Raw genomic sequence first — 19589 nt, forward strand, 5'->3', positions numbered from 1 at the left:
TTACCCACTGTAACTAGTACTAGCTACTCATTTTGCTTTTATATATATATATATAGTCCAGAAGTTCTTAACGCACACCGTAATGCATGATTCTGAGTTGATACCTGGGTGCTATCTTCAAGGGCAAAATTATCCAAATGTCGAAAGAAAAAAGATGCACACCAGGGTTTGTGTACAAAAGATTAAAAATCCATATTTATTAAATTACATTAAAAAATTCGGCCAACGTTTCGGTCTGCTCCTAAGACCTTTATCAAGACCCCCTATTATATATATATAATATATACTTTAATGGATGGACAGACATTAGTCTATAGGGTAAATTTACCCTATATTCGCCAGCGACGGCTTCGCACCCATCGCAACACTTCGCCAGGCGATAATTCCCTGGAACAACTCAAATTTATTAAAATGCGAAGTTACTTTAGTTATGGCTTGTGTAAGTTACCCCTAATGGAAATAGAAAAAAATATCTAACAATGAATAATATAAAAATGTTTCCCTTGCAAGGATAGATGACATTGAAAAGACAGGGCAGGGACCTTCTTTGGCCTAAGTCCAACCCAGCAGGTATATGTGAACATTTCATAATTTCTTATCCAGTGAGACCTAGGGGCCGATTCACTAAATTCGAGTGAAGGATTCGAAGTAAAAAAACTTTGAATTTCGAAGTATTTTTTGGGCTACTTCGACCATCGAATGGGCTACTTCGACCTTCGACTACGACTTCGAATCGAAGGATTCGAAGTAAAAATCGTTCGACTATTCGACCATTCGATAGTCGAAGTACTGTCTCTTTAAAAAAAACTTCAACCCCCTAGTTCGGCAGATAAAAGCTACCGAAGTCAATGTTAGCCTATGGGGAAGGTCCCCATAGGCTTGCCTAAGTTTTTTTGATCGAAGGATATTCCTTCGATCGTTGGATTTAAATCCTTCGAATCGTTCGATTCGAAGGATTTAATCGTTCGATCGAAGGAATAATCCTTTGATCGTACGATCGTAGCATTTGCGCTAAATCCTTCGACTTCGATATTCGAAGTCGAAGGATTTCAATTCCTAGTCGAATATCGAGGGTTAATTAACCCTCGATATTCAACCCATAGTGAATCAGCCCCATAATGACAGTGAGTTTCTCATCTTTTCGACCTGCCGGAACAAACTGCTCGCGTTATTAAATAAAAAGCAATGACAATATTATTTCCCAGGCCAGCGGATGGCCGCAGCAAGCTGAGCTAGGATTAGCAGCCGCATTAAGGAACAAGACTAAACAAGATGATAAAAGGGTATAAGCTTTCAATTTCTTGGCTATTAATATCAGTTATGAGAGCTTTGGCTTGCCAGTATTTTATCACTCGGACGAATTTAACTCCCTTCAGTGTACGCTGTCAATCCAGATTTGAAGTGTGTTACTTTAAGGATGTTAATTGCTTTCTTTAAAAATAGGGGGAAAGAGCTAAAAGCAGACGGATGAATCATGCTACACGGATCATGGGTACATAGACTGACTCGGTCACCTCCCCCCGCTGCTTTTGGTAAAATTGAGCTAGCGCTTAAACTGGTTGTAATTGTTTATCAATTGTCACAGTTCTTTATCAAACAAGGGTTGCCTCATTCTAGATTAGTGAATGGAAACCTTTCAGGCCAGCTGATGTGGAAACGTAACACTCAGCATCTCAGAACTCACTAAACTGTTTGGGTGTTCTAGTTTAACAACAGCTAGTGGATCAGAGTGGCTTTATTTTTTTGGTTCAAGTGAGTTTTATTGAAGATTTACAGTATAACAAATGACATGACAGCACAAGTAAGGTTATGTCCCAATTCGCAGAATGGGCCCTTCCGTAACAATTTGCGTTACTACTTTTCCCAACCTTTTGGCTAATATCTTTGCTAGGATTTTTGCATCAGCTGTTAGGAGCGATTTGGGTCTATAGGCTTCTGGATAGGTTGGGTCCTTCCCTTGTTTTGGTAAAAGTATTATGGTGGCTTTGTACATAGAGGCCGGGAAGGCATTGGTCGGCATAGTTATACATTTTTAATAGGTAGGGGGCTATCAGTGCAGGCTATCAGTGCAGAGTGAGTTTTATAAAATTCAATGGGAATTCCATCTGCTCCTGGAGCTTTGCCCACCGGGAATGATCCTATGGCCTTGAAAATTTCATCTGTTGTAATGGGCTGATCTAAGAATTCCCTACCTTCCTCCGCCAATCGTGGGAATTGTAGTTCAGTAAGGAAAGAGTCCATGGCATTATCCTTTGGGTCTAGTTTAGATTTATACAGTTCTGCGTAAAATTCAACCATAGTTTGCGGAATATCCTTGGGGTCAGTGGTGATTGTGCCGTCCCCAGCCCTAATTTTGGTAATTATGGGAGGTGTGGATTGTTCTCTGGTAAGCATTGCTAACAATCTACCAGCTTTCTCCCCCTGTTGCAATATCTTGGCTTTTACGAATAGGTGTTTATACTGTGACTTTTCCCACATGATATTGGCATATATTTCTTGCAGTTGCTTTAATTGGGAATAATGAAGGGGTGAGGGGTTAATTGTCAAAAGGTTCTCAGCCTGCAAAATCTCCTGCTCCACCGAGGTTTGGAGTTGTCTTGCTTTTAATGTGTAATAATCTCTTTATTCAGTTACCCCCTGAGGAATGGCTTAAAGGTATCGCAGAGGAGATTGACATCAGTGGTTTGGGAATTATTAGTAAAAAATTCTTGTATTGCCGTTTCGTGTCCCTTATTATTATCAAGGATTGTCAGCCAGATAGGATTCAATGCCCACCTTACATTCTGTTTATCCCCATTCACATTAATAACTTATTCCCCTTGGTAGGTATGAGGCACCTTTTACATTGATTATAGCAGAGTCATTGGAAAAAGCTAGATCAGTTCTGGACAGGACAGAATGGGATGCTGAAAAGCACGAATATTGCTTAGTGAGAGGGTAAAAATGCCTCCAAATTTCGGTAAGGCCAGTCCCCCGGGTGAGATCTGCTAGGTTTGACTATTGATCCACTCCCTCAAACGCTCTTATCCGCGCACCCTGTCCATCTTAGCATTTAGGAGGGTATTAAAATCACCTGCTGCTATAACCCTTGCATGCGGATATTTAACAACAAATTGCAATAATTGCAAAACACAAGCGGAGTCATATGGAGGTGGGATATCCAAATTTGCTATAATATACTCCTGATGGTGAATTTTAGCATGAAGAAATAGGAATCTGCCCCTTACATCAGATTGCAGGTGGAGCAGTTGAAAAGGCACATGCGTAGATGCCAAAATCGCAACACCTGAGGAGTGTGAGCTTTATGTGGCATGGAAGTGCCAACCCACCCATGGTTTCTTTAGTGCCAATGTCTTACTCCCTGTGAGATGGGTTTACTGAAGCAACGCAATACAACATTTTTATGCTTTAGGTGATCCATGACTAGCCTACGTTTAATGGGGCAGTTGAGGCCCCTCACGTTCCAGCTTAAAAGTGTTAAAGTCATTGTGGATCATAATTGGATAAGGGCCGCCTATGTCTACAAGAATCATACCTCCCAATCACATCACTCATGAACAAAGCATAGTAGTCACTTGAACCAATAACAATACTAACAAGCCTAAACTCCCTGTACCTCCCACCTCCTCTTCTACCTTCCTCCCAACATGTAGGTAGAATTTGTCCTATAACTCATAGAATAACAAACTGGGGTGACCAGTGCAGTGCGCTTGAGAAGCGCTGTGAACTGAAAGAACTGTAGGATGCTCCTGTAGGTGCCCACTATCTTAGGCCCGTAAAAAAAGAAAACAACAGACCTTAGCCCCATTTCAAAATAATGCAGTTGTTGAACCCTGTCCGCCAATGGCAGGCTTACATCTTCCAGATCACCGATACGCTGTTCCGCGATCTTTGCCCGCTCCCGAATCTTTTGCATATTGTGACGAATAATGGACAAGTCCACCTTAATCTCCTCGGTTTTTGAGCTGATTAAAGTGGTGCAGGTGTCTCCCCACCGTACCATAAGCCTGAAAAATATTCTGGACTACAATGGGTTCTAACAAAGGTAAAAATCTGCTTCCTTAGATAGCCTTTGAAGAAACTGCAACAAATAAATGGAAAATTTTTATGGACTAATGTGGGTTTTAACCTTAACTTAGGTTTTCTTATGTAGCTTGTAAAGAAATTGCCTCTGCGTCAAATACATGGAAATTTTCTAGACTAACTTGGCTTCTAGTAGTGGTCAACATAGGTTTCCTAAAGTAGCTTGTGAAGAAATAGCCTCTGCTATAAGTGCCTGGAAAAGATTAGACGGTAACGTTGGTTCCAACAGAGGTCAAATTAAATCTGTTTAAGCAGTCTTTGAAGAAATTGCCCTGTATCAAAAGCACAGAAAATATTCTGGACTACAGTGGGTCCTTAGATAGCCTTTGAAGAAACTGTCTCTGCACCAAATAATTGGAACATTTTCTGGTTCTAACAGAGGTCAAATATAGGTTTTCATAGGAAGCTTGTAAAGAAATTGCCTCTTTACCATAAGCCTGGAAAATATTATGGACTACAGAGGGTTCTAACAAACGTCAATATAAGTTCCTTAGGTAACCTTTGAAGAAACTGTCTCTGCATCAAAAAAATGGAACATTTCGGGCCTAATCTGGATTTTAACAGGTGTCATCTTTGCTTTCCTTAGGTAGCTTGTAAAGAAATGTCCTCTGCATCAAATGAATGGAAACTGTTCTATAATAACTTGGCTTCTAATTGTGGTCAACTTAGGTTTCCTAAGGTAGCATGCTAAGAAATGACCTCTGCACTAAGTGACGGGAAAAAAATATAGGCTGAAATCGGTTCCAACAGAGGTCAATTTAAATATCCTTCTGTAGTCTTTCAGGGAATTCTCCTGTACCAGGAAAATATTCTGGACTATTAGTTCTAGTAGACTTTGAAGAAACTGCCTTTACACCAAATACATTTAAAATGTTCTAGAGTCTAGACTAACTTGGCTTCTAATAGTGGTCACATTAAGTTTTCTTAGGTAGCTTGTGAAGAAATGGTCTTATGTAGTCTTTGAGGAAATTGCCCTGTACCATAAAACTGGAAAATATTCTGGACTAATGGTTCTATTAGCCTCTGAGGAAACCGTCTCTGCACCAAATAAATGGAAAATGTTCTGGATTAACTTGAGTTCTAACAAAGTTCAACCATAGGTTTTGTTAGGTGGCTTTTGAAGAAAAATATTCTGGACTATGGTGGTTCTAAAAAAAGTCAACATAAGCTTCCTTAGGTAACCTTTGAAGAAACTCTGTAGTCTCTGCACCAAATAATTGGAAAATTTCCAGGACTAGCATTGGTTCTAACAGGGATCACCTTATGTAGCTTGTAAAGAAAGCGCCTCTGCGCTAAATAAATGGAAAATTTTCTAGACTAACTTGGCTTCTAGTAGTGGTCAACGTAGGTTTCCTAAAGTAGTTATTGAATAAATGGCCTCTGCACTAAGTACCTGGAAAAAGTTAGAAGCTAACGTTGGTTATAAAAATACATGGAAAAGATCTAGACAAATGTGGTTTCAACTTAACTTTCCTTACATGGTGTTTGAAAAAGTTTTCTCTGCACCAAAAGGCTAGAATATGCATTTGCTTAAATGTGCCTTCACATGTGAAAATGCAAGGAATGTGTATGGACTACATAGACTTTGGGGGATAGTTAAAGTAGCAGGTCTACCTTTAATGAGGGTTTTATGCGGAACTGACTACGAGGAATTCTGCAGGCCCACAACTGCACTTATGATCATAAATGACCCTTTTTGTTTCCTCTCCCTCCTGCCTACAGATTTTACCCTTTGGGCCAAAAAGAGATAATGCATTTTTTTTTTTGTTAGTCAACTTATGACTTTTATTACCTTCATAATGTGGTCTGGGGTAATTTCAGACCAGATTCAACCTGTTAAAGAATTGTCTGGTGGATATAGCATACAAGTAAACATACTTTTACGGGTGGAATTTAAGCACCCATACACAACCACAGGAGACGGGGACAGACGATACCAGCAACATTATGAAGGTGGCTGCCATTGCTATGTGTGGAACATGGATAAGGTGGCTAACGCATAAGATTCTTGCAGAGCAAATACCTTTGCTTTGCCAAAAACAGTTTGTCCACCTCTTATTCTCAAATACTTCTACAGCAAACAGTTATCACCTGCCATAAATCATAGGCTCTGAGTCCAACCCCATTCATTACAAGTCCCAACAGAGAGCTTAGTGTGTCAAGTCCTGGTTTTATGGTCATGTCTTGTGACCTTATTCAAGACACTCTTGTTTCTTTTCTTGAAGAAGCACCTATAATTAGCCAGCAATGTGTAAGTGGTGGGAATGGTCTTGACTCCATGCGCTACAATGCAAGTTATTCAAGGATAATTTATTATATAACTAATTCTGTGACTACTCATAAAAAAAAGTCTTTACTGCCACAAAACAACTGAGTCAATGGCTACAAAGATAACCTTGCCTGTTATGCGGAGTATTATTGCATACCATAGTACATTTCATAATGGGCTTGTCCAAGTATCCATTAAACAGCTGCAGATTGTATTTATAGGTACGACGCTCTGAGACACTTTAATTTGAGGTGCAAATACAGTGTCCCGGGAATGTGTTGATGGGCCAATTGCTTCAGCTGGGCAAGCTATATTGAGAGAGTGATAGACTTCTAAAGTGTAATAATATATCAGCAATGTATCAGGTTCAAAAATTTTCCCTATGCATGGGCTGGTGTATCATGGCTGAGCAAGGCAGAGGTTAGCAGACTGTGGCGCCAGCCCACCATACCACTGATGACCAGCTAGAGGTGGGTTGGGGGAATGCTTAGTTGGTGCCTTGGAGCAAATGTAGTTACGGTAAAATTCGGGGTGAACGGTAGGGGAGGAGGGTCTCATTTTTTGTTTGAGGAGGCTACAAATAGACGGCATTTCAGGGGTCAGCTTATAACGATTGAACTTATTTTTGTCAGTTGGTCTCTTTTTGAGGAGACTAAGCCCTCCTAAACCATCAGTATTCTCCACCTATGTTAATTCACTATAAAATAAGCTTGAAACTAAAGCCAGATGACTGATAAGGTAATGTTCTTCTATATCTGTACCTTTATAATAAATTTAGGAGCAAATGTTCAGCCACAAAAAGGGGCTTGAACCTACTCAGTTTGTAGCACGAGAAATAAATGTAAAATCTGCTGTCCCTAAACTTACAACAGACCCAAAATAAATTGTACATGTTTAGGATCCATTATCTGGAAAACCCATTATCCATAAAGTTCTGAATTGTAGAAAGGCCATCTCCCATAGACTCCATCTTAAACAAATAATTCACATTTTGAAAAATGATTTCCCTGTTAAAAAAATGAAACAGTACCTTGTACTTGAACCCAACTATGACTAAGTGCCAGCAAGGCACGAAACGCCTAAGGCTCTTTTGAGACGTTGTTTTGCTACATGAAATACTTTTTTAACTGCATCAATTAATGGAGTGTGGTCCGGTTTGTGCCAGCCTATCACTACATATTAACATAAGATATAATTAAGCCTTATTGGAGGCAAAACAATCCCAAAGGGTTTTTTTACAAATTATTTTTTTGTGCGAGATCAAAATTACGGAAAGACACCTTATCTGTAAAATTCCCAGGCCTCGAGCATTCTGGATAACAGGTCCCATACCTGTTCCAAGCAGAGATCCATATCAGCTATGTTCATTAAAATTCTGCTTCCCCTTCTCATGGGGCCATCATTAGTCCTATGGAGACTCACTTGATCCCATGTCTGAAGGCCAAGGTGTTTCTTGCCAAGGATAAACCTATGGATGCAAAAGAGAGTCCCAAACCACCCAACAATGACACAAAAATAGAAGACTCTGGGCATCTCTCAGTTGATCAATTGTTTAATATTTAATTAGAAAAGTAGGATGTCCAACCTCAACAGGAAATCCCAAATTCATATAATTATCCTTTGGAATTAAATCTATTACGTATCACACCAGAAAACAATTCTCCACCGGTATATATTTTTTTTTTTCCGGAGAACCTTGTCATCAGCAGTGACAGGTGGATTTTCAGCACACATTTGAGTGTTTTCAGGACAAATTCTGCCGCTGGTAACAGACAGTTTCCATTAACACTAATGACAGGCTTCTCAGCAGGATTCAAGCACTTCTCGGGCTGCTGCCAGAGAATACATCCGGTGAGACATGAACCTGAGTATAAACTACTGTATGGAAAGTACTGAATTCTCAATGGTATCAATGGAGAAACCTTATAAACACCTAGGGGCAGATTAACCAAAGAGTGAATTGTCGCCAGAGACCGATTCGCACACATCGCACCACTTCACCAGGCGCAAATTCGATACTACTATGCTAATTCACTAATATGCGAAGTTGCACCCGGGCACCGAACGCTGCCGACTTTTCACTATCGTTACTTCAGCAGTGTGAGTATTTCATAGTGAAGATGAGCTAGCGTTCGTTTGTGCCTAGCGAAAATTCGCTAGTGATCTTGCGCTTAGGTCAATTTGCATACGGCGAGTAATTTAAAGTTGTATGGAGGTCTTTTTTTTTTGTTGGTGCAAATGCTTGAAGTTACCACTTTTTCTTACAAATGTCCAGGGAACCTTAAAGTGCACCAATCATGAACAAAATCATTTACTAAGTAAATACACTATGTGAAAGTTCAAGAAATCCGATTTTTAAAACAGTTAGAATTGTTTGTATAATGTAAATGATCAGCTCACTATTCCTTCTGCAAGATCTTCCCTATCGCCACTGCAGTTCTAGCTGAGGCAGCCATCTTGGATTTCACTGGCTCCTCCTACCTATATCTTCCCAGCCAACTGTAGCTCTGAAATCTCGCACATGCTCAGTTGAAATTCCTTGTTGCTTATCAACCCTTCTAAGCTATTTTCAAATCAGCCAAACCTGTGTGTTAGCTGCTGTTCAGTAGTGCTGCCACCTGCTGGAAGTTAGTGTGTGCCCTTCATTTGCATAATAACATCACCAGCAGGGGACAAGATAGGGAAATCTCCTGATACTTCTAGTGGAGGAGTTTACTTAAACAAGGCATTCTGGGTACAATACTCAAAGCAGTGTTACAATCTGAGCATGCTCCTGAAATTTGCATATTATAGTCTCTGTTATAGTCTCAGTATGGCCTCCCTCAATGAAAGAACCCATTTGACAAAGTAAGGGATTTTTTAAAACCTGCAGTTTTTTTCAAAAAACTATATGTAGTTTGATTAAACGTGTTTAGCTTGTACTGGTCAGATTGTTAATATGTGTTTGATTTTGGCTGTGATAGGTGCCCTTTAATAAAGACAAGTGAATTTATATAATGCCCTACACATGAGCCCACTGTAAAATGAATGTTCCATATGTTATAAAATGTGCGGAGAAAACCGGTCAGGACTTTTGCCGGCATTCCCGCTTCAAAAAAGGAAAAGCAGCCAGCGTTTTTGGAACTTTAATGCATTTTCAGCTCACAGGCTATGATGTAAGTGACAGAAGATTGAGGAAAATCAGCTTCTTTTTAGCACTTCGTCTGGTCTGAGGTGGCGAAGTCAACTCTGGCGAAAGAGGTAACGTTCAGTAAAATCGACATTTTAATGAATTTGTGGAGTATTGACCTTTCGCCAGAGTGAAAAGTCGTCTGGCGATAGAGTTTGAACGAACGCTAGTGACGGCCTCTTTCGCTAGGAAATTGGCACCTGCGCCTGTTATTGAATTGCCAATGTCCCTGTGGATGTGATTTCTGGCAAAAAGTCGCTAGCGTTAGCCACTTTGCTATTTAGTAAATCGCTATTTAGTAAATCTGCCCCCAGAGTAAAACAGATGATTCCACCTCATTCATCTGTGTGTGCCTGCAAACAGCTAGGCAAAATGCAATCTTCCTGCAATTACTGCATTATTTTCATATAATACCGTTACTCAGTAATTCAGAGAAGTCAAAACATAGTCAAATATACCAATTAGTGGGGTTTATTCCTAAATGATTTTAGTTCAAAAACCAAACCTCTTCAAAAGGAATCTATCACAAAAATGACAATTTCATTTAAACTTTATCTCAGTGAAATAAGACACTTTCTAAATATATTCACTGAAAAATTCTATACTGTTAGGGGCAGATTTACTAAGCTCGAGTGAATAGTTTGAATGTCATAAAGTTTGAATGTAGAAGTCAATTTTTGGGTACTTCGACCATCGAATAGGCTATATTCGACCATTCGATTCGAACGAATATACACATCAAGTAGCATCAATGGAAAATATCGCTCCTTTGGGATCAGAGAAAGGACACAAACTCTCTCCTATATTCCTCCAGTTAGATTGTATTACATCCGCAATATTCCTGAAGGAACACAGCACAGAGCCGTGGACGCAGTCACATTGCAAGTCCTGCAGTTGAATTCCCAACACTTTACAGTAGAAATAAAGCTAATTTTTTCCTCTAGGGCAGTGATCCCCAACCAGTGGTTCAGTATATGTTACTCACCAACCCCTTGGATGTTGCTCCCAGTGGCCTCAGAGCAGGAGCTTATTTTTGAATTCATGGCTTGGAGACAAGTTTTGTTTGTATAAAAACCAGGTAACATAGTAACATAGTAAGTAAGGTTGAAAAAAGACACATGTACATCGAGTTCAACCTTTTTCTTTTTTTTTTTTATTAACTACCTATCTGCCAGTTGATCCAGAGGAAAGCAAAAAAAACCCATATGAAGCCTCTCCAATTTGCCTTAGAGGGGGAAAAATTCCTTCCTGACTCCAAAATGGCAATCGGACTAGTCCCTGGATCAACTTGTACTATGAGCTATCTCCCATAACCCTGTATTCCCTCACTTGCTAAACACCATCCAACCCCTTCTTAAAGCTATCTAATGTATCAGCCTGTACCACTGATTCAGGGAGACAATTCCACATCTTCACAGATCTCACTGTAACAAACCCCTTCCGAATATTTAGGCGGAACCTCTTTTCTTCTAATCGGAATGGGTGACCTCGTGTCCAAACAGAGTCTTTCAACATGCTTGTGTTGGGCATCCATGCTCTAGTACCACTCTACAAACTGCTTATTGCCCTACACTGTTATTGACCCTAGTTCCCTGAACTGCCAATATATAGTCCCGGTTAGTTGGGTTCTGGATTGCTTTATATCTTATTATCCACTTGTTTCCCAGGAGGGCTGTACAATCAGACATCAATATATATTTTAATTTTATCATAAGTAAACATTCAACATTTATAAAAATACGATCTAAAAAAAGGCCTAAAAATAAACAGTACTGTTGAAATCAATGTATTGTTTACACAATCCCCCTCCTGTTGGACTATGTGGTGGGACTTATTTATTCTCACTCTCCAGCGCATAGTCAAGAGCTTTGAATGACTAACTGCACACCAAGGTGGTGCTCTGTTTGTACTCTCTTGTATAACACATGTCTATTGAGTAAATGCAGGCTCTGTGCATAGGTGAGAAGTTTCCCTTTAATATACGGTATATATTCCTTCGGCAAATGCTCGGCATAATGCTCTCAAAATATTACTGATGTGTGTCGGCACACTGGGAAATATGTACTGTATGTAGCTCTAAATCATTGGGCTGAGGATCTGTCCACAGGGAAGTATGAGGATCTGGACAGTAATAGAAGGAGAATGTGCTCCGGGAATACCACACTGGGCAATGAAGAAAAGCAGGAATGAATAATGATATTCTACATACTGATGAGTTATACAGGGTACTCTGTATATTGACTCGGCAATGGAACAAAAGCACATTGTATAGTGGAAAAGAATATGAAAACATATAGCACAGAGGTAGGGGCCCAAGCCGAGGGCTAGTAAATTTGAAAAATTTGGAGTGACTGTTAAATACCATATATTTATATTTCTTTTATTATTATAACCTGACCAAATGTCAGGCCAGAAAGGGTGCTGAATCCAAAAATTTCAAAACTGTCAGAATTCTGGAATTTAGAACAATTTTAGAATTTTAGAACAATACATTACGGGCTGTGCCCGGTCATACATAACAGTGCTGGTATTAGGGATGCACCGAATCCACTATTTTGGATTCGGTCAAACCCCCGAATCCTTTGCTAAAGATTCGGCCGAATACCGAACCGAATCCGAACCCTAATTTGCATATGCAACTTAGGGATGAGAAGGTGAAACCATTGTTTACTTTCTTGTTTTCTGACAAAAAATTGCGAGATTTCCCTCCCCGCCCCTAATTTGCATATGCAAATTCGGTTCGGCTGGACAGAAGGATTCGGCCGAATTCTAATCCTGCTGAAAAAGGCCGAATCCTGGCCGAATCCCAAACCGAATCCTGGATTCGGTGCATCCCTACCAGGTATTGCTCAAAAAATGAATTTAGTGGGCAGGGAAGAACCAACTGACATTTCTCTGGTAAGTTATAAGCAGAACAACATCACGAAGCCTTCCTCTGCTCTCTGTCTCAATTTTCTGATGACTCTGGCCAAAATGAACAGCAGGTGACGCTGTTGTTTAAATTCATTATATTAGCAGTGTAAAAACTGATAATATTGCTGAAACTAAAAAACAAAATAGCCGAAGTGCTGTTGAGGCTGAGGACTTCCAAGGTAATTTTCTCAAAGATATGACCTGTGCCGTGAGTAATGTTCATTAAGTCCATTAAGTCCAACAGACCTTAGTTTAGAAAGCAGTCGTATCTGGGGCTTTATATCAAACGAGTTTTTAAATGTCTTTCTCTTCTTTCCTATTAACTTCTTTACTTCTATATTAAGCCACATTTGGTGTTTCTTGGAGCTTCTATATTTAATTCATAAGGGAATAATTTTGTCTGTTTTTTTTCTGGTTGGCTCCTCAACAACTTTTGCCATAAAATTGTCATGCAGCAAATTTCTCAACGTTACTCATGGCACAGGTCATATCTTTGAGAAAATTACCTTGGAAGTCCTCAGCCTCAACAGCTCTTCTGCTATTTTGTTTTTTAGTTTCAGAGATATTATCAGTTTATATACTAGTCTTGAGCTGTATTAAAAGGGGCATTGATTCAGGGGAGGAGGGGGTCATTCTTCCACTGTATAGAGCACTGGTAAGGCCCTATAAAGAATATGCCGTACAGTTTTGGTCTCCATCACTCAAACAGGACATTACTGAATTAGAGAGGGTACAGAGAAGGGCAACTAAGTTGGTAAAAGGTATTGAAAATCTTAGCTATGAGGAAAGATCCAAATTGGGGATGTTCACTCTGGAGAAGAGGCGCTTAAGGGGTGATATGATAACTATGTATAAATATATAAGGGGATCATATAATAATCTCTCTAATGCTTTATTTACCAGTACGTCATTCCAGCTGACACGAGGTCACCCATTCCGATTAGAAGAAAAGAGGTTCCGCCTAAATATTCAAAGGGGTTTGTTACAATGAGAGCTGTGAAGATGTGGAATTGTCTCCCTGAATCAGTGGTACAGGCTGATACATTAGATAGGTATAAGAAGGGGTTGGATGGTGTTTAGCAAGTGAGGGAATACAGGGTTATGGGAAATAGCTCATAGTACAAGTTGATCCAGGGACTGGTCCCATTGCCATTTTGGAGTCAGGAAGGAATTTTTTCCCCCTCTGAGGCAAATTGGAGAGGCTTCAGATGGGTTTTTTTGCCTTCCTCTGGATCAATCAGCAGTTAGGCAGGTTATATATAGACTTAAATGGTTGAACTTGATGGACGTGTATCTTTATTCAAACTAACTTACTATGTTACTATGTTTCATGAATTTGTGTGCATGTCCTTTTAGAACATGGTATATAAACATGATATTATGCGCCTTGTGGTATAGTTGTACTACAGCACAGTGACTTTATAGATACCAAATGCTTTCAGATTGAAATTTTGCTTTAGTTTTGCTGCAAAAAAATGCACTTTGGTTAAAGATACAGTAGCCAGAGTTATGCCAAGATGATCTCTCAGGCTACCCCTGATAATCAACCCTTTAGCTTTACTAATAGGTGGCATATGAGTAAGGTAGCTTAACATTGAGTTTGTTTTTGGATTTTGGTGGGGGCATCTGCATGTCAGTATGAAAAGCAAGTTAAACCTGGGCTCAGAAGGAGAACAATGGGCACCCACATTACATTAGCAATTTGGTTGTGCAATCTATCCCCAAAGGACCCATAGACATCATGGATATGCAGCTCAGAAAGTTTTCTGCTAAAAGCTATGGTAAAATACCCATTTTTTTGTTACATTTTTTTGTCTAGTGACAAATCAATTGCCCCTACCTCAATATTTAGGTGGTCCAAAATTAAAAGGTGGTGGAGGTCAAGCTTATTTGCTTATAATGTTATAAGCTAATGGGGGACAGCCTGAAGGCCAGTTAGGGGGAGATTTGGGGTGAGTGCTTATTTGTGCCCTGGGTACCCCCCGAGAACTATTGCAGGGTGACTGTTACCCCAATGTTTCTATATATCTGTAACCTTGTTATGAGCTAAGGGGGCCCAGCCTGAAGGCCCATTATGTTGATATACAATATGAAGTGAGTATATGTTGCCCTGGATCCTCCTGTAACGGTTTATTAAGTAATAGGCCATGAGCAAATGTTGCAAATGTTGCAAAACTATAGAGAGAGGCTGATGGTTAGGCAAACATTAGTAAGCAACTAATCATTCTGGGTCCGTTATATAATATATAAAGCCATATAACACCATATAAATAAAAAAATCATACAAAGAATACTAAAATATAGAGGTTCTGGAAAAAAAGTTTTTTATATGCCATATTCATATTATGCGCAAGCAAAACTTGTCCAATACCTGTAGAGTCATTAAGACTGAAGGAGATCCGTACAGGTTTATCAGCAGGTATCCTTGCTGTGGTGATCATGTGTGCCGCCGAGCTTGTCTTTTGCTTTCTTAGATGTTGTATTGCTAAATAAGAAACAGAAACATAAAAGTGGTGTCATGTTATTGATGCAACTTTAGAAAAAGGAGAATGCTGGGAGGTGGTATAGGGGACCAAGTGGGACACTGCCATTTCAATATGTGTTTATGAGAAATATCTTATTCTCAGAGTGATATGATGACTACGTATTGATACAGACGGATTATATATGGGTACATATACACATTATAAACACATATATAAACAATGTTGATTAGCTGCTAGACCGAAGTAAAGAACTAGAGATGCTACACATGATAGATGGACGGATAAAAAGTTATAGATAAATGATAGATTTTCCTTTCAGTCCTTTGAATCTGTATGTTGGTACAGACTGGGAACGTACCTCCCAATGGTCTTGGTTTTTCCAATGACAGTCCTGGTTTGGGGACTGGAAAATGGGCAGTGTTGGTGGCTTGGGTGGGTGAGATGGGTGGGAGGCACTGGTCGCAATTTTCAAATTTAGAATGTTGGATGGAGTGTGAGAAGTGGCATCAAGTAACAACAAACATGGCCTACCAGGGGAGTAACTACCGAAGAAGCAGACCCTGTGGCTGTAGGGGGCCCAGGAGGTAAAGGGGGATCTATGATGCCCAAATAAAGAGCGATTTCAACATATATTAGTAAAACGGAACAACCTCTGGATATGTTGGGGCCCGAAAATGAATTTGCTGTGGGGTCCTACCCACTGCCACCTTATTCCATATTCTCCCTGTTTCATATATTATTTCTTTACATTTCTAACCAAACTGATAACTGGCCCTTGTTGGGCACTAACTGCTATTGTGCTTTTACCTAGTGCCAGACTCACACTGGGGGAGATGCAAAAATATCTGCCAGGATTCTAATGTTCTAGTAAAGGGAAATGACCAGATCTATTGTTTCAAAGAGGAGGCCTGTAAGGGTGGTGATACACGCTCTTCTTCGGGCGAATAATCTCCCCGAAAATCGCCGGCGGGATGGCACTCAGAGTACTTCATTTTCTGAATTCACCAGAAGTTGCTTTGCGAGGAAACTTCGGGCAACTTCGGAAAATGAAGTGATCTGAGTGCCATCCCACCAGCAATTTAAGTTCTAGCCAGTGGGAAGGCTTTTTGGGGAGATTAGTCACCGGAACAAGAGGAGATTTGTCGGCCTGGAATCTTAGTGTGTCGCCACCCTAAATGATGACTGCTGATGGCTGCTATGGGTTACTAGGTGTCTTGGTTCCTGTTAACACATTCCCTAACCCCATGGTTTATTACAAGAAGATCCTGCTCCTTCTTTAGTTTTTATATATCATGGATGAATTTCAGGGGGCAAGTAGGCTTTGTGTAGCCTTCATGTGCATTTATATAGATCCCAGCCTGCCCATGGGCTCCTGAGTTCTTTTGTAGTCAACCCATTGTATAAAAATAGCTGGACAGGACTGATCTAGAACACAATCAACACCATATTATTGTTCCACAAACCATGGACACAACCCCTACTCAAGACACATGCTGAGTATTAGATCTAAGGTGTGCATAGCCTTTTGGGGCCAAAACTGCCAAAATAGGGGCAGATTGACAACACATTCTTAACAGCAGGCAACACATAAGGAACATAAGGGCCCATAAACTGAAGACCCTTAATAAATTGGACCTTATTCATTGTAAACATCTACATGTAAACACTAATTGTATACAATCACACATATTACTACGGCAACTGCGTTTCCAAATAAAGAAAGAATTAACAGAGCAGGTGGTGAAAAGTTTGTCTGCCGTCAAATCCCCTGAAACCGGATCCCACAATAAAAGGCAAACAGCTTACTGGCACCAGTAAAGTTTCAAACTGGCATCAGGGCAGTAACCCATAGCAACCAATAAGGTTTTATCAGTTTAGTGCAGAGTATGTGGTTGGTATTTTAATTTACGCTTTCCATGTTCTCTGTTTTCTGCTTTGTACACCTGAATTAAACTGAATTGAAATTGGTTTAAAACTTTCCAGAACTGTGAAAAAAAAAGTCAGAGGTCCTGGTAACCAATTCACTAGTCAGACCTCTCATTTTAAATCTTTCTCTAAAACATATGAAAACTTAGGATTCGTCCACCCTCAAAATAGCCCAACAGACATAAAGTAAAATAAATAGCAAATCCCAATTTACATAGAAAAGGACTTTCTACGAGACCTTCTACTTAACTCCATCTAAGGTTTTAGCAGGGTTGCCAGGTCGAATTTTCAAAATCAGCTACAAAACCAGCCCAGAACTAGCCAAGAGGCACTTCAGAAGTAGCCCAAAAATAGCACAATATGTGCAGTGAAAAAAAGTCTAAAAAATATATGAAAATATGTCTTTTCAGATTTTTCCATGAAGCAAAATGGGACAGATTTGTAACTACAAAGGGGAGCCCAGGAAGTATAGGGGCCCCATAATACATATACAATATCAATAAATATTGGTAAAACAGGTCAACCTCTTGACATTTTGGTGGCCAGCAGATTTTTGCTCCAAAATTGTCTGATTTTGGTGGCCAGCAGATTTTTGCTCCAAAATTTTCTGATTTTGAGCAAAGTCACTGGAAAATGCAAGAATGCTTAAGAGTGCCGGGAAAATTGGGTACAGAGCCCCAAAATCTGGGAACGCCCGACTTCTACACATGCCAGCCCCATTGCATACTGGGTATTGTAGTATTACATTAAACTTGCCAGCTGGCAAATTGTTAAACAAAAACTACATTACCCAACATCCATTGGGAGACGCAGGCTTAGCACATTAGGGCAAGAAAAAACTTTAGCTGGTTTCCAAAACACAAACCAGCCAAAGGACCAATAAATAGCCCAAATCCATGCCTTGGCTAGTTTGTACTTTCAAAACCCGCCTGGACTTTAAATTTGTAGCCCATGTTGGCTGGAAAACTACCAACCTGGCAACCCTGGGTTGCAGTTACATTGATTCTTCATTATGGGGGGGACTTTATTTCTACAAATCCCTTCCGACTGTGAGTGCCAGTGAATTGGGGACATAATCTCTCCGCTGACTCTATACTGTAAGAAGGTATGAAAACATGCAGAATGACAACCCTTGTTAAAGGGGAACTATTGCGGAAATTCACTGTTCCTCTCTCAGCACCTGTTTCTCTTCATTCTGCCTTCTTCAGGCAGTTGGGTATCAGATAGTCATTGACAGTTTGATCCAATATATCTTATAGGAGGACCTCCTTTCCTAGTAGATGAATTAGATCTTATTCAAATAACTGATTCCAGTACAGACAAAATCACCGCCTTTTGCACAAATTCTGCATGTAGAGAGACATGATGTCTGGTGATTTTAATAGAGTGAGCTCTAATACATCTTCTTGGCAAAAGGAGACCCCCTTATAAGATATATTGGATCATTCATCTGACACTCAACTGCTGCATGAAGAGAGAATGAAGGGAAACAGATGCTGAGAGAGGAATAGTGAAGATAAACTTGATTATTTCAGAAATGGTACAGAATTTTTAATTGATTGTATTTAGAAAGTTTTTTATTTCAGTATGATGAAGCTTATATTAAATTTTCATTTACGCGATCGTTCCTCTTTAAACAAATGTCATCCAAATAACCTCACTGCTTATCAATGTGTTTTTCAGCCGCTTAATAAAACAGGAACACGCAAGGGCTGTGCTTAATCTGATATTCTCATGATGCTGGTTGCAGGAACTTTTTACTTTTGATATAACTGTCAGGGTGAAACGCGTCGGGCAGCGCACTACCCAACGAGATTTGGGAATCGGTGTCACTCTCAGCAGAAACAGAAGCCACTCAGATGATATTGGCTTAGAGCACTGCTGATCCCCACTTAGCCCTTCTATCTCGTGTACCCTCTGCCAACAAGGTCCCCTGTGTCTGTCGCACGTTGGAGGCACACCGCCTGTGCATAGCTACAAAGTAACCTCATGGGGATGACCGTGTCTAGGCAGGAGCCTAACGAGCAGCTCCGTTACTCAAACAACAACTGTTCCACATGCACACTGGCACTTGTTTATTTGTAAAATCTGTATCAGAACGCAGATTAAGTGATATTACAGCCTCGGCGGTCTCCGCAGCTGTCATCTTACCTCACTCAGCTGGGTGTGTGGTGCCCTTGGTTAATCCTGGGTCACAGCCGCTGCCTTGGCTGCTCTTTGGGTTTATGAAGTAAAGTGACGAATAGAAGCAAAAGGAGCACCTGCTACATAGCAGCACACTGACAGGCCCTGAGAGACTTGGACAGCTGTCAGAGAGGCATAGGGCTACCTGCAATTTGAATAAAGTTTGTTTCCCCCAAGGGACTTCTCTCTTTCTCTCTGCTTTGCCTCCTGGCTTCTTCTGCCTTTCCTCTCTCACTTAATGGCTTGCCATGCTTCAGGGATCATTCTCTCCGACGGAGGCTTTAAAAAAAAGTGACAGAGCAGAAGAGTTCAAGGCTTTTAATTCATTAGCCCCGGCCAACCTAAAATACAAACGGCCTTACTTCACAGTTCAAGAATGTTTTCTGCACGGGCCAATCAGGGTCGGTGTCTATTCCAGCAAACTGGCAAAGATAGTGTGACTACAGTCAGCAAAAATGTCCGCTGCTCCAATCAGCCGCACAGATGACAGAGCCCACTGGGACTGGCAGCAGGTTATAGAATAAGAGTTTTTTTTTTTTTTTGCCAACAAAGTCAGCAC

General features: G+C 40.3%; 1 protein-coding gene across 1 annotated transcript in view; it reads right to left on the reverse strand.

The window, feature by feature from the left end:
• LOC108707887 (MAP3K7 C-terminal-like protein) overlaps window positions 1–19364 on the reverse strand; it is a 33299-nt gene extending 13935 nt beyond the window's left edge. Inside the window, exons 1-2 of the mRNA XM_018245956.2 lie at window positions 18998–19364; window positions 14806–14919 (exon numbers count right to left, since the gene is read on the reverse strand). Of these exons, the coding sequence (XP_018101445.1) occupies window positions 14806–14875 (70 nt within the window). The 5' untranslated portion in view covers window positions 14876–14919; window positions 18998–19364. The remainder of the gene's footprint in view (window positions 1–14805; window positions 14920–18997) is intronic.
• Window positions 19365–19589: the final 225 nt, after the last annotated feature.

The sequence above is a fragment of the Xenopus laevis genome, chromosome 2L (assembly GCF_017654675.1).
Source record: "Xenopus laevis strain J_2021 chromosome 2L, Xenopus_laevis_v10.1, whole genome shotgun sequence".
Taxonomy (NCBI): domain Eukaryota; kingdom Metazoa; phylum Chordata; class Amphibia; order Anura; family Pipidae; genus Xenopus; species Xenopus laevis.